Source organism: Hippocampus zosterae, chromosome 9 (genome assembly GCF_025434085.1).
Source record: "Hippocampus zosterae strain Florida chromosome 9, ASM2543408v3, whole genome shotgun sequence".
NCBI classification, from domain to species: domain Eukaryota; kingdom Metazoa; phylum Chordata; class Actinopteri; order Syngnathiformes; family Syngnathidae; genus Hippocampus; species Hippocampus zosterae.
This window is the reverse complement of record NC_067459.1, coordinates 25,677,725-25,693,335: the sequence shown is the minus strand read 5'-3', so window position 1 is coordinate 25,693,335 and position 15,611 is coordinate 25,677,725. Positions and strand designations below refer to the sequence as shown.

The 15,611-nt window shown below is 52.6% G+C and overlaps 1 protein-coding gene across 4 annotated transcripts; it reads right to left on the bottom strand.

The window, feature by feature from the left end:
* Positions 1 to 849: 849 nt before the first annotated feature.
* ndrg3a (ndrg family member 3a) lies at positions 850 to 15,211 on the bottom strand. Of its 4 annotated transcripts, XM_052077220.1 has the most exons (17): positions 15,043 to 15,211; positions 10,621 to 10,702; positions 9,977 to 10,009; positions 5,528 to 5,633; positions 5,325 to 5,445; positions 5,177 to 5,239; positions 5,040 to 5,100; positions 4,744 to 4,830; positions 4,458 to 4,514; positions 4,032 to 4,135; positions 3,877 to 3,942; positions 3,738 to 3,789; positions 3,592 to 3,639; positions 2,919 to 2,954; positions 2,779 to 2,830; positions 1,893 to 1,931; positions 850 to 1,443 (listed from the first exon to the last, which is right to left on the bottom strand). In XM_052077220.1, exons 2-17 carry the CDS (start codon positions 10,675 to 10,677, stop codon positions 1,289 to 1,291), a joined length of 1,137 nt encoding a protein of 378 aa, XP_051933180.1. In that variant the 5' UTR covers positions 10,678 to 10,702; positions 15,043 to 15,211; the 3' UTR covers positions 850 to 1,288. The 4 variants fall into 4 exon arrangements, with proteins under 4 accessions (XP_051933180.1, XP_051933181.1, XP_051933178.1 ...); XM_052077221.1 differs by lacking the exon at positions 1,893 to 1,931; XM_052077218.1 differs by lacking the exons at positions 9,977 to 10,009; positions 10,621 to 10,702; positions 15,043 to 15,211 and adding an exon at positions 7,716 to 7,920.
* Between the last annotated feature and the right edge of the window lie 400 nt (positions 15,212 to 15,611).

The window sequence follows — 15,611 nt, the reverse complement described above, 5'->3', positions numbered from 1 at the left end:
CTCGAGTGTCCCAGCCGTGACTGCTGCCTTGTGTCATTGGAAAAGATGTTTAAGCTCGCCCTTGACACCCTGACACGAGGAGCAACTTTATGACAAGAAAAACTTTCTACGCAATGTTTCCTGAGGTGACAAAAGGCACGGTGGGAATAAACTCAATGAGACATCAGATCGTGAATTGAAGAGTAGCGGTCATCTGCGCGCGACACCCGAGTCGCGGTTGTCAGATGCGTTTCACAGAAAAGCCAACCGCTCCGCTAAATATAGTCACCGTCATTTGTGACAAAGGAAGACGGCGCGGAAATAACTGCGGCTCGAAAGAACCTCAGCGCAGTCACCTTCTTTTTTCCACTCGCAGTGGCAGCAATCACTCAACTCCAATTGCTTTCTTTTGAGATTTTCTTTCTTTTGAAATCACGCCGGCAGGTCCACGCACAGAAATCCAAAAGCCGCTGTTCAGATTCTACCTCTTTATTGAGTAGTCAGTAAAAGTCAGCAGACAAGTGAGACAAACGCTGCGGGCCACATGACAATCAACATAATGCATAAATAAAACGGGGCGGGGTGGGGGGGCAGATTTGGTGTAAATGAGGTTCAAGAGGCAATCGTACACATTGCAGCGCGCACTAAATGTTACTTAAAGCTGGCGTGTTAGTTGAAGTGCGTGTTGCAACCTTCATTCTGCAGCTACATTTCGCGTGATTTGCCTAGTCACGTTGAACTTACTGTCACAAGAGGAGGGGGGGACATCAAAGTGCTTGCTAAAGAGTGTGTTTTAATGTAGATTCAGTCAAGCGGGTCCTGGAATCTGCAACGGTTGATTCCTTCCTGTTTGTTGAATTTCTATTCTTGCCCCCCCCCCCCAAAAAATTCAAAAGTACCTGGGCAGTTATGCGATTAAGGCTAAGCACTTGTGGGCGTTTACACGCGCGCTGCATCCCATCGCAGCCATTTGCAGTCCCCAACTCAAGGGCGACTCGCACTTCATGGAGGCGGCATCTTTCGACGGTGTCGCATACAATGACAAAAGCAACGCCAGATGGGTGAAAAACAATAAATACAAGTCAGGTGAGCGAGCCGTCACCTGCGGATATACTCGACATCCAAACGGTTAAGGAATGTCTTTCTTTTAACTACAGAAGAGTGAACAAGAGGTTTCAGTTTGGGGATCTACGGAGTTACTACATCATCTTCTAAGTCACGTGGCTCCTTGCGGAACCTGCGGGCATTCAATTGAGCGTACGAGCGGTCACGGAAGTTACGAAGGGAGCGCCCGGAGGGGGCGGCGGCCTCAGCAGGACACCTCCATGGTCTGGGGGGCGGGCCGGCGCTCGTTCTCCAGCAGGCTGTTCAAGTTGTGGCGGCTGCGACTGCCGTCCATGGAGGTGGCGCTGGAGGAAGAGGCGCTGCGCGAGCGAGCCAGTCGAGTCATTCCCGCCGTGGGCACTGGGCGAGGCGAAAAAAAAAAGAAAGACATTTGTCAAAATCCCCGCTGCTCAGAAGCAAAGCAGCACGAACAAAGTGCTGTGCTAAACATGCAAAAAATTTGCGAATCGGAGGAAAATAAACAACCACAACAACAAAATAAAAATCTGTGAAAAACATCTTGAGGTATCACAACAACTAAATGCCATCAAATAATAACATCGGTCATGCAAAATGAAAAAGAAAAAGAAAAAGAAATCAATCCATGCTAAAGGATCTAAAGTAATCTTCTATGGAGGGGACAAATGTGCACCAAAGTATGCCAGAAATCCTGCCGCATTAAAACCCCCAAAAATAATAATAATAAGCAAAGAGGATTTCTGTGTATATTCGGCATGCCATTTATCCACCGCGGGGTGCTGTGAAGCTTCGAAGCTTTCCAGTGGGAGAGCTCTGGAAGGCCCCGGTACCTGATTCGTTGCTCAGGTGACTGAGAAGGACATAAGGGACTGGCGGTGGTGACGATTCCAGGAGGACAGACAGAGGAAGGAAAAGTTCAAAAGGTTTTCTCGCTTGGCTCCGCCTTTGAGCAGATTGCCGACTCGGCGCATCGGACGCCCAAAAAGGAACGACTCAACGAGTGCAAATGTGCGCCCCGCCGGCCGACATTCCAACCTTGTGGCTTTTCCCACCGTGGCGGCGTGTTCACGAGGGCAAAGTAGCTTTGGCCTTGGGATTTATTTTCCAGCCTTTGTCGGGATGGAAACGCTCCTTTTCATCTCAACTAATCCTACGCCGGCCTTTTGCTCAGCGGGACGACCGGATGGCATTTCGGGCAACGCGGCGGAGGAGTGGAGCGGACCCGCTAGCATGTTCTAAAGCGCCGGCTGCTCAAACGCGGCCCCCGCGGGATCCGGAATGCATCCCATCACACTGGTCTCGTTTCGACAGACGACGCACGGCAACCAGAGACAGAAAAAGAAAGCACGGCAGACAAAAGCCAGAGACAATTTCCCTTTTTGAGTTTGACGCCTCACCTCCTGAGAGTTAGCCGTTCTAGCCGACGCTACGGAGAGCAGAAGGGAAAGCGCGTTAGCGCCTGTTGGCCGTTTGTGACCGGGCGGACGCAGAAAGTCAAGAAAATAATCAGTGAAAAAAAAGGCGCCTGCATCGGGGCTGTCGAGCAATACTCTACAAGACACGGGGGGGTCAAACGATCCTACTGAACAAGTTCCGAAGACAACAGCGAGTGAGCGCGCCAAGGTAGACTCGAGCCGCACATCCGTCAGAGGCGCTAGCCTTGATTTGTGCCCTTTGAAGGGGTGTTTGCAGAAGGCGGAAGAGGCGCACACTTACTGTAGCCCATTCCCTGGACAAAGTACTTGAAGGCCTCGGCGAGTTTTCCCGGCTGTGGGCAGATAACGTGACAGAGACGCGAAATGAAGCAACGACGTGGCCGTCTTTGGTGTTTGTCAAAGAGCAAAACTGGCACCTACCTGCACAACCTGGGGCAAGCCTCCGCAATCGGCCATCTGAGACAAGAGACAAACAAAATGAGTCCGGATCAAGCAAATTGGAAGCAAAGTCATGAGGCGGAATACAAAATGAAAAGTCGTGACTTCAATGTCATCTTGTGCCTTGACAATCGATGCGCCTCGCAAAGGGCCAGCGAAAGGCGCAAATGTCAATGACGGTTAGCATTGGAATGGAAAAGGCACCCTGGCCATCAATCGAAAAGTAGCATGAACCAATCAGGAAGGAGCGGCGAGCCTTACGCCACTTTCCCCAAAACGCGACGCCGTCAACTCATTTCAGTAGCGGCCGATGCTAGAGCGAGTCTGAGAAACGTCTGTGGGAGTGAAGGATTTCAAAAAGGTCCAAAGTTGCTACTTGCTCAAAACAGGATGGCGCAACACCAAGTGGCGCTATGGCTTTTTTAACCTTCACTCTGGTCAGCTTTGAGTCTTTGACACTTTTAAGATGAGCTAAAAAAAAGAAAAAGAAAAAGGCATACAGTTTTTTCTACTTGCTTCCCAAGATGTGTTGCGAGTCAGAACGCACGGTATTGCGCAGCGGCATACTTAATTGAAGCCCGGCGTACGAGAGCTAACGTGTCAAACGACGACAACAAGAAAAAGGTTGACGCTGAACAAAAAGAAGAGCTTTCACCTTCAGCAGGGTGGTCTTGGTTGGGTTTAACCTGGAATTGCATTCCACCTGAGAAAGAGCACACCGGGGATGATTTCCAAAGCCAAAAGAAAATTCCAGCAGAAGCACTTTGGAGCGTGCGCAGCTCGGTCGGGGCTGTCGTTTACCACGGCGTCCACGGCGGGCGAGGTGTCACCGACCACCAGCAAAGCGGGGCACCTGCAGAGGACAAAGATGTGGTCTTCAAAAAGCCCAAAAGCACAGCGCTCCCATCGGACCGGGACCAGAGCGGCCACGGCGGCTTACGTCAGCGTGTTGACGGCGCTCTCGTTCAAACCTACGATGGGCCGTTGGATTTCCAGGTCCTGGCGACTGCGGAACACAAAAGGGGGGGGAGGGGCGAGGTGGGTTGGCTGACTAAAACGCCGGCGCCGCCCCGAAAACAACGCGCGCCGTCATACTATTGGTAGGAGCCGCAGAAGAGGGCCAGGTTGTCCTGGTTGATGTCTTGGGCGATGTGGAGCCGGTACGTCTGGATCAGCTCCTGGTTCTCGCTCAGCTCGTCCTAAGGCGGCGGAAGCGCATCACACGGCGCAAACTGAGAACGAGCGAGCAACTCGAGAATCGTCCGGCGAGGCCGAGCTTAGCTCTCCCGGGAAATTTAGTCGACTAATTTCGTCCTATTTTGCAGCAGCAAAACGACAGATGAGAAAAGGAGGACGTGCGCTGGAATGGAGATTGAGCTCATCACCACCAGCGCATTTTCGCAGTCGGACGTTTTCGCCAAAGTGGACCGGCGCCTCGTAATTGGCGGCGAATTGCAAAACGGCCGAATGCCGTAGCGAGACTTTGATGACGTCACAAGAAAAAAAGTTGCAGAAACTCACGCTGCTGAAATGATGAGCCATGACAATGTCGACCAGGTTGCTGGTCCAGCCGGACAGCTGCGGAACACAACGGGGGGAAAGCCGTCAAACAAAGGGGGGGGGGGGGGGACGCCACGTCACATCGCAGGCCCGACTGGCTTGAAAACGTGAAAGAGGGAAAAAGCATTTCCAGTTTTGCTTTTTGGAGGCCCCTCAACACGGAAACATGATGAAAAGCGTCCTTGGCGCCAAAAGAGAAATTTGCAAGCGACGGTAACGTGACAAAGGGGACGAGGATCATACGAACTTTTGAAGCGGCCCAGTCGATCCAGCCTTCGGCGCACGGGTCGATATTGATCAGCACCAGGCCCTCCACCAGCGTGGGATTGTTCAGCTGCAACGGGAAGAAATCACAGCGTTGATTTGGCTCCGTGGATATAGCCCCCCCCCCCGCACCCCCCGGTGACGGCTCTTGCAGTCCAACCTCCTTACAAGGCGTACCTCCGGGGACATCACCAATGGGTCGCCGGAACCGCTTCCGATAACCACCACGTATAATACACGCTGAAAAAGCGAAAAAGGCGGACGCGTGCGGGGACTCACGGCAAAGCGGGTGAGGACGTACGCTCCGGCTCCCACGCCGATGCCGATGACGCTGGTGACCCTGCGGGGACGACGGCGAGACTCCAGAGCGTCACTGGCGAGCGCGCGCCGACGCGCTCCGGTTGGAGGCTACTCACTTGAGCTGAGTCATCACCGACGGCAGCATTTCCGCCAACTCGTCCACGGTCGGGTAGCGATAGCTGCGGGCGGAGGATCACAGCCCGTCACGGAATCGGGCCGGTCGAGAAACGCAATTGCGAGACGGAGAGCGCGCGCCTAGCGTACCCGCTGGGGAAGGGGGGCGCGGCCTCCTGCTGGCCGGGCGCGTCCACGTGGACCACCGCAAAGTGCTGCGTGATCTCCCGCATGTCCTCGTAGTTGAAGAGGGTGTTGAAGCACGACTTGTCTGCAAAGGGCCGACGCAAAACGGTCAAGCGCTCGCGAAGCAAAGCGCCAACGCATCCGCGCCCGAGGTTGCGCTCGCTCACGGTTGAGGCCGATGTCGTGATAGGTGAGGATGACGGGTCTGTTGCCCTTGGGAATGCCCCTCATTGTCACGTGAAGAACGCCGTGAGGAGTCTCAATGTCATGCTCCTGCAGCAACAAATTAGGGGGGGGGGGTCAGAGTTTGGAAATGGACTGGAATTTAAAGAACAAAAAAAAAATGCTTTCTAAACTGCTTTGGCACGCAAGAAAATGGAGGCCCCTTTGCCGCGCATCTCGTGGCTGCAGCTAACAAGCGCGATGGAGGACGAGCACTAAAAGGTGGTGAAAAACACCAACTCCAGCCCAGCAACTAACAAACGAGGAAATGCTCCAAATGCAGTGACGGGAGATGATTCTTGTTGCCTGGCGGCCGTTCGCCTTCCACTGTCAGAGAAAACCTTAACGCAAGACTGCTTTTGGTCTCGGGGTAACGGGCTAAATGATTGAAAAAGTCCCGTTGGCGCGGAGCATTTGCATCTTTAAAGAGTGTCTTTTTAAGGATGCAAAGCACGTGGCTCCTCTCCGCCAAGCGTCCCCCCCCCTGCCCCCCCCGCGCCCTTGGACAAACAAAACTCTGAGTGAGCCGTTTCCGTCAAGACAACGCTGAGGACTGAAAAGGCAAGGATGACGCTGCAAAAACTGCTTTGCGGAGCGCATTCACATTAAGAGCGCACCCACCAGTCATTATTTTCGGAGGGGGGTGGTGGGGGACTCACTGAGGCGCTGAAGGTCGGCGCTCGGGGACCTCAAGGACAAGGCGCCAGTCGTTTGAAATGGGCAAATGAGTGATGGACACATCACCTGCAGGGGGTGACCGCCACGCTCCGCTTGATTCAATTACGTGCGACGAAATGGGGCGGGGCGGGGGCGAGGGGGGGTGCTGGACAGCTACCGAACTAAATATAACCTCTCATAAAAGAGGCAGAAATTCTCCTTCCTCCCGTCTTGGAGCCTTTGGCCTTGCGGAATAAAGTTAAGGGGCTGCAAGTAGCCGTTATCGTAAGAACACGCTTACGGCCTCGGTCAACAACATGTCCGAAAACATTGACTTCATTCCGACGCAACACACAGAAAGCAAATGTGCCGTTCTAGAGGGACGACGGAAAGCGTTGCGCGCCATCGGCGGCGTGCTAACGCATAGCGACAGCGTCAACTCTTTCTGATATATTTGCAATCTGCTGAAAGAAGTCAAGTCTTCTTCTTGGCCACAGTGATCCAAGTGTCGGCGAAGCGCCCAAAGCAGCTCCAAAAAATAAACTAATCCAGAAAAGAAGACGAGGAGGAAGTTATTGGAGTGGGACGGGAGGAGAAGGCCTTGAAGGGCCATTTAGCTATTGGCGAGCGCCATGGATCTGGCAGCTGCGTCATCTCCAATCATTTCCTGTCTGAGACGCCGCACGGCGGCATCGCGATGGGCAAAAGGCAACTCAGGGTGGGGCTCTTTGACTGCAGCTGCAAAGGAAAAACGAGCGGTCGACTTTGGGGTTGGGGAGCTTGTTGCAGGCGACTCGCGAGGTGAAGACGCGCAGCCAAATCAAAGCGCCATGTCACGCTTTCCTTTCTACCTCTTATCTCGCCTGCTCACCCCACCCCGGCCGGGAATGATATCAATCACCCCCGGGGGGGCGGAAAGCCTGGCCGCTCAGCAACTGCCAAACGATGCAACGGTTCAACCTGCGGCCACATTCAAGGTCCCTGCGGCTGAGGAGTCGCTACACTGTGTTGGGATGTGTGACCTCCCTACTTTTTCACCCCCCCCCCCCCAAAAAATAACAGTCATGCAAAAAATAACATGCACGTGGCACCGACACCAACCGCGCAAACGGCCTCAGACATGAACCCAAACATACGTGCCCCTGCGCTTGGACTTGGCAGCAGGCACGTCCGCATCTTTGACTTGCACTGAATTGAACATGCGCACCGTCTTCATCGGTGGCATTTTATCGGCTGAGCCGACTCCAAGATCGGACCCGCGCGCACAGACGCGTGCCAAACGGTCATTCGACACTAGCGGCTGTCCGTGGGGAGAAAAAAAATCCCCAAAAACAAAGTGTGGGCTGTTTCCCCGCAAGGACCGCCGAGGGGGGGGGGGGGGGGGAGAAACCTCACACATGAAGCCATCCCGGTGGCAGGCAGCTACCAAGATGCGAGCATCCCGTCAGGTGTCTCGAGAGGAATTTTGTCACTCACCACTCCATCCCCTGAGCACGCAATCTGCTCCAGATCCAGAAGAGCGGACATTGTTCCCCCAACACCGGAGAGTGGTTGGTCTGTTATGCTACGTGCGAGTGTGCAGCTAGGCGGCTGTGAAGAGCTCCGAATGCAAGGGGGGTTGGCGGGGGGTCGGAAGGGAAGCAGTGACGACGTTTGGTGGCAGGCAGCAGGAAAGGCAACAAGACAGAACGAAGATGGGATGGGCAAATCTGAATGAAAGCAGATCGACCAGGGGAGGGAGAAAGGCAGGCAAAGGCACACAAGGAGGGAGGGGGGGGGGGCGGCGGGCGCGCGCAGACTCTGCTCAGTAGTCGCAGTTCGTCCGCACATGCGACCTACACTGAGTTTAATTGGATTGCGGAGGGTCAGGTGGCTAGAGGGTGGGGCCACGGGGAAAAAAATAGGAAAGGGGGCGGGGGGTGCAGACGCCGTCCAGGAAAATGGAGTCAGGCCGGAACTCCAAATCGAGGAGAACACGTGACCGCTCGCACTCGCGTCGACAAAACGGCGTCCGTCCCCTGAACTAAATGAACTGCGTCGAGCGTCTTCTTTAGCACGTCAACAAATGTTTTCGGGTCGAAGATGGAATTTGTGTGACAAGAACATCGCCGCGTTCCAGCTCAACCAGGAAGTAAACCGCAAAGCGAAAAAACGATGACAACAACATACGAGAGGACCGATCGCATCTTGGAGTCATTGCTCCTCACCCTTTGGACTGATTGATCAAATCAATTTGTCCTCTGCACGGTTGCGAGCAGCGGAGGGCGCTTGGCGAAAACGAGTCGGGAGAAATCCGGCGGCAGCGCGGGTGGGGCCACAAGAAAAACACTCGACTCTCATTGGTCAGGCGCGCATCAGGCAGACCTGGTCGGACTGGACGCTAGCTCGAGTTGCCATTAGACTAGCCAACAGAGGGCGCTGCCGGGACAAATATAGAGTTCGTCTTCGGGCAGCTGTCGCAACAACGACGCCAATTGAGAAAAGGCGGGTGCTGTACGGTATCCCGTTTTCAGCGCAAATGATTTCTTGTTATTTTCACCCATATTGCTGGGCGGTGGACCGGTGAGCACATCCGCCACACGGTGCAGGGTGGCAGGGTTGGATTGCGGCTTTGGCCGGGGGCTTCCTCGCACATTACAAAAACATGCATAGCGGGCGAAGGGAGCGCTCGAAATGGTCCCAAGGTGTGTTTGTTGGTGAGCGCGGATGGTGCTTATTCATCTGTGCGTGCCCTGCGAGTGGCTGGCAAGCAGTTGAGCGTGTCCCGAAGACGACTGGGATTGGCTGCGGTATCCCTTGCGATGATAAGCGGATCACAAAATGGATGGATGGTATAAAGGTGCACTATGCTTGCATGGCACCGGGAAGAGAAGCACACGCTGCAATTCGAAGCCCCGTACAGAACTAAACTAGCTACCGGTGCCCTCTACTGGGCACACTCGGGTACTGCCAGCTAAGAAAACCGCCCAAAAGAAGTCAATACGGTACAAATAAAGCAGTCGGAATTAGACCGGGAAAAAAACAATTTGACAATTAAAAAAAAATACAGACATTCCCCAATCAAAAGCAATGTCAATTTGTGACGATGCCTCTTCCTCTCTGTGAAACGGCCCTGCGCTCTTTGTCAAGTCGAGCGCTGCAGTCCAGAGGGGCGGAGGACGCCGAGTCACGTCACACCCTCGGTCCCCCGGGGCCCAAGACTGCAGCGCCACACCCTCGACGGTCATTTTGCCTTGCCGTCATTCCAGGCGGCTTCTACGACCAACCGTGTGATGGCAGCGGATCTTTCGAGGCACGCGCATGATGACCGGCGGGACGGGCTTCCCCTCCCCGAGTCGGTGGATCGCTGCTGACCGCCCCTGTCCGTTGGAGGCCCCATGCCAACGTCGTGCTCTGCAAGCGGGCTCGTTTTCATTTGGAATCGCCACTCCGCAAAAGTAGTCCTATCACATTCCCCTATTTGGACTCCAATCGGACTTCTGACTAAAGAGGGCCCCCGCCTGTTTTTGTATTTAAAAAATAGGGATTTGCATTTCCGGGAAAATAGCAATCATTCAATGTGTAATTTTTTTCTTGATTTGTCTGCTCGTTTACAACAACGCGGATGTCATCGCATTTTGTGGAGAGTTAAGTATTCAGCAAACTGTATTTTACAGGCGGAGAAGGCGTTCATTTCAGTTCAATAAAATAACAACAACAATAAGAAGAAAGAAAAAATGGACAGACAAGAAACTCACCTGACAGTCAAAATCCTGAAAGTTGCGTGCGTTCTGTAAAAAAAACAAAACCAAAATAAAAACATGGGCGCTTACAGTTCAAAACAAAAACAAGTTTGATGCTTTTTAATCAGGCCGCCAAGGAGCTTCCGAGCCGATACGCGTCAATCCTCCGCGGCGATTGGCGGCAGCGAGTCAACCGTCACTCCGCGCTAAGCCTTTTGCTTGTCGGATCACAAGCGGACAAACACGGACCGGGCGTGAGGAAAAGAAGTTGTTGTTCTTCTTCCCGGCGTGCTTAGGATTTGTCTCCGCTCAAAGTAAAAGATAAAGCAACAAATACGCGCGCCGTTGTCCCACTTTTGCCTTTTAGATTTGTCTTCCGCGCACAGATGAGGACATCAATAATTCACTTTGATGAACAGCACCGCCGAGTCTGAATTTGTGCGCTAATGAGTGGAAGGGGGCGATGGAGAGAGGATCTATTTGGGCCTTCGACGGTGTCCAACTCAAGGCCCGGGAGCCACATCTGGCCCTTGGCAACCCCTCCCCGCCGTGCGCCGCGTCCGTCGGCTTTGGCCGTGCGTGTGCGCTTCTGTCGCAGCTGCAGGCGACGTCGGATTATCCCCCCGGGGGCCGGCGGCGGCCCTTTGCCAACAACGCACCTTATTGGTCAGGAGCGGCTTGATCTCAGTCAGCTGTACGTCCTGGAGCTCATCCATGATCCTTTTTGGTCACCGTCAAGTGCTTCAAAGAGGAAAAAAAAAACAGGAATCAGATCTAATGTGCATCTTCGAGCAAGAATGTGTTGTTTCATCAGATGGATTGATTGAAATTGGGCCCCCAACCTTCCAATTTCAATGAGCTATTATTTGAAGCCACCGTGCATCTCCAACATGAGCGACGTGCTCAAATACGGCGACACAAAACGACCGACTTCAACTGAAATGGATTGCGCGCGCACTTAATGGGCGGCGTAGCGGCAACGATCGCGTCAGAGTGTCAGCGGGCCCCCGACCGACCCAGAGCGGATGAGAAGCCCGCCGACGCAAACATCTGCTCCGAGGTCATCCCTCCTCCAGCGAGGGGTGGCGTCAATGCCCTGAAAGCAAAACTAAGAAAGCAGCAGGTCAGCGGCGCAAGGAGGGGCCGCAGCTGACCGAGAAATGGACCTTTTGCTTTTGGAGCGCAGCGCCGCCACCCAATCGGCAAAGAGACGCTCGACATTTCAGCGTGCGTGCGTGCGCGGCCGTCGTCATGGAGACGAAGCTGGCCGCCGATGTTTCTTCTAAGACGGCGTGAATTTTGGACATGGAAATGCCAAGATTCAAGAGGTGAAAAGGACCTCGAAATTGCCCTCGGGGAAGCGTCGGCGCTTTCACATTTTGTCTGCGGCTTCATCAAGGTCGATGGCAACGTGGCGGGTGACCTTGCATCAACCCCCCGGCGTGGTCTCCGCAGATTCCCCCCGCCGTTGTTCCCTTTTGGCATATCGCCACGGCGACGAACGGACGAAATCAATCATTTGTGACGGCGGCGGGCGTTCGCGGAAGAGGGCGACTTGCGCCAAACGCCTTGTGACCTTTGACCTCTGGCGTCGCGGAAATACAAGGCAGCACGCGTGCGTGCCCGCTCTGTCCTCATTGGCAGCCTGGAGAGAAAGTGGGGCGAGCCTTCTTCACAAATCCCACCAGGCTCCCGCTCGCAATTAGCATGGGTGGCGCTCTCGCTCTGAGGAAGCTCCGTCACGAGAAGCACAACAATCGATTCTCGGGCGAGAAAGAAAAGGGTCGCGCCCGTCTGTCTGTCTTTTGCGACATTCCCGTCATGAAAAGGAACGCCTTCATTGCTACCCCTGCGATTTTGGACGGTCTTGGCCAAGTGCCGACCGAGCCCTTTTCTTCCTCTGACAGTATCGCAAAAAACAAAAACAAAACAAAGAACAAGAAAAATGTCTCTGATGTCTGTGCCCGTCGCCGTCTATTCTTAGCCGATGGGGACTTTGACAGTGAAAAGGCTTCCTAACCGACGACCAGCTGGCTACCGATTTGAATTTTAGAATTGCTCCAGTTGAACCTCCAAAATCAAAGACAACCAGTTCAGGCAACGTTTGAAGCAAAAGAAAACATTCTGAGCACAAGTAAAAGCAAAACTTCACAATTCAATTCAAAGCTTGAATGACTCGTTCGAATCACGATGGGCCGATTACGATGGACCCAACCTGATGACAACACGCCTCGAGGGACATCACACACCTCAAAAAAGCAAAAGACATCAGGGTATTTTCGATGCAGGGTCATGAAAGTTTGAACTTTGGCGAGGTCAAAGGGCAGCCGTGACCTCGAGCTCATACGCTGGATGGAAACATAAGGGGGTGGGGCTGGGGGGCATTCATAAACCATGCAGGTCATGCGCATGGACCTCGGACCGCCGCCTCATTGAAGGGATCCGTCCCGCCGCTCGGCGTGCCAAACAGAAAGGCCGAAGAGAGACGAGTCAATCTCCCTGAAAAGCACGCGGGGGGTGGCCCACTCGGACGCCGCCCCGCTCGGATATCTGCCGCCGGTGTCCTTGGCAACGGCCCGTCCGGGCTCGGCTCGACCGACGGCGCCGCTGAGATCGAATGACCTTTTTGGCCGGCGTGCAAAACGAAAGGCCTTCTATCTTCTGCAACCTGTGCAACTTTGGCCGCCGCTTCCGCTCAACTTTCATTTCAACGGGATTCATACAAGGAATCGGGCGGGGGCCGTAACATTGATTAAAAACCAAAGCGCATTTAAAGGCACTGGTATCAAACTCAAGGCCCGGGGGCCAGATCCGGCCCGCCGCGTCATGTTATGTGGCCCGCGTAAGCAAATCACGCGTTTCAACTTTGATGACGCTTGCTAAAAGCTGTCCCAAAATGTCAAATTCTCACATGTAATAAATAACGTTGAGATTTTGCAATCATTTTGCTGTCCTATTTACACTCAGTTGAACAATAATTGAGCAAACAACACAGAGAGTTGGCCGATTTAAAAACTGGTAATCCATCAATTTGTTTGGTACAATTAATAATACAAGGAGATGATTAAACATTTTTTCAGTTTCACCGTCGGAAGGAACGGCCCTCGGAGGGAAGTCGCAACTCCAAAGTGGCCCACAGCAAAAATGACTTTGACACCCCTGTTTTTAAGGCCTCCTCTATTAAGCTATAAATGCTTGCGGAAACTGCATAATGCAAAAAAAAAAGAAAATAAAATAAGTCAATTATGACGATTATTTTAATCATCGATGGCCTCGCGTGCACACGATCCAAATCGGTCACCGAGGTTTGGGCGCAGGAAGCAATTTAGCGCTTCTGTGAAGGCACGCATGAACCCCGAGAATGCTAAAAAATAAAAAAATTAAGGTGCTCGCTTCCGTTCCCACGTGCAAATCGGTCAGTATTCATCACCAATGATTGTCGGAAACTGCACGTTTGCGGTCGGCCTTCGGCCCCTATCGGCAGTCGACTGGCAACGAGCGGGACCGTTTCGCATGCCTTTGTTCCCAGCTCGATACCAAACTCAAGGAGCTTCCAAACAAAAATGCCAACGGCACCGTGTGCTTTGGCCAATCATTAACCCGGAGAAGAAGCCCCTCCTAGGAGACGGCCATAAACCCCTTCGGCCGTGTAAACACAAAGCCCTGCTTAATAGCGAGAGCAGACGGAGCGTTCCGTCAATGGGTAGCCGTGTCCTCTCGCTGTCTGAACAATGGCAGTGTTGCGAGTGGCAACACGTGTCTTCTTGCCGGTTGTTTATGGTCAAAACTGGGGTCAAACTTTCCCGCTCGCGCGACCGCTCGAGGAATCGCGGGAAATGAAGCGTGCAATTCAGCTCAGAAACACCGCCGATGAAGACAAAAATGGCCACGCTGTTTACATTGTTTTGTCGTGTTAGCTAAGGCGCCTCGAGTGAGTCCAGGTAGTGAAACTCCACCGATTGGCAAATCGCCGTTCCACCCGCTTCCCGGCAAATTTCAACAGGAGGAAAATTTCAGCTGCGCTGGGTTTTCGGTCGGCTGCCGAGTCGACACTGGCGAAGGCGGAGGGTGGTTCACGTCTCAGAATCGATTCCCTTTCGAGCTGCTCCTGTTGTAAAATGAGTGTGATCCATTCAGCACCGGCGTGCTTGTCAAATGTTGTACAGGGCTGTGTCAAGTTAAAGGTTTGAGGGGGTTGAGCCCATATCCCCCAGCCCTAAATAGACTACGGCCATTTGATGAAAAGAAAACACCTGACGCTTTGCTTCTCACCTGTGTGACCTTCGAAGTACCTCCAGTGACATTGCCTGCCATAATGTGCTGACATTGAACTTTTACTCTTTGAACCGGTTGACTGTAAAACGATGAAGGTGACCACACCAATTGTTTGGAAGAACACATGCTAAACGATATACAAGTAACACCTACAGTGACCGTATCCAATGAACGCTACCGCAAACTCTTGGGCCTAGTTTTTCATCGATAATCGGTCAACGTAACACCGAGTTGAATGACACCCAAAGAAACACTTCAGTAAAATGCTAACGCGTCGGTCGGTCGCGTTCCACATTACTTCCACTTCCCCCCAAAAAAAGTGATGTCGGAACATGTACTCAATATATTAATGTAGGCGGTTTACATGTAAAGCTAAAGCATAAATGTTACAATTTAGAGCGAAAACCAACGTTACGTCATGGAAACCGTTTTAATAGAAAAAGCCAAGTGTGCGCTTCCGCGGGCTTGCGTAGAAGGTGACAGAAGACAAAAAGTAAGGCTGGAAAAAGTGGCGGACACGGTGAGGTAAACGAAAGCCACAAAGCAGTAGCGCTGCTACTAGTGGGAAGTCATTTCACTGCGACCGCAGAGGTCCGCCTCGCTCACCCCCCGTACACCTAAAAGGATTTCTTTGAATGAAGATGTAAAACGCTGCATTACATCGCGACGGCGGTCACGACGCGTCCATGACAGCAGCGAGAACAGGTTGGGAAAAAAATCCGGCGAACGGAAGATGATCTCTCTTGGCACATCTGTAACTACTACACGGCGAAGGAATCACGCTGCAAGGCGAAGGCGAGACTTACCTTAACGATGTGATAGTAGCGTTTCAGTCGAGGTCGCTATCGGTTAGGGGGTAGAATATGAAAAGCTTGGCGGTATTTTATCGTCAAATGTAAAATTCGCCGCACTCGGCTCGCTCGCCGCTTCCTCTGCTCCAACTCGTATTTCGACGTGAATGTGGGCGGGGCTACGCGCTGCGTCGGAGACAGGCGGCCAGCCAATCAGAGCAGACGCTACGGAGCAAAGACAGGAAGAAGAGATAGAGGTCATTTTTTATTTGTTTTCTCCCCCTCTTCGTAAATCTAGCGACTAATTTAGCTTTTCTAAAAATAAAAAAGTACTGACAACTATGAAATACAGTACGGTAATTTGTCAGGAAATAAAAAGAGAGGGAGAATAATAAGACGTGGTTGTGAATGGGAAGCCGCAAAGTACTTCACAATCGAATACAGTAATGTATCTGTAAATCTGCTTTTCCGACCCGAGTCGTTGTAAAATACTGATAGAGGAGAACCGAGTTTTTGAACAAACCTTTCAAGAAAACGGCTGTTTTTGATTTTCACACCGTCCAAAGTTGTTACTTTGACAACTT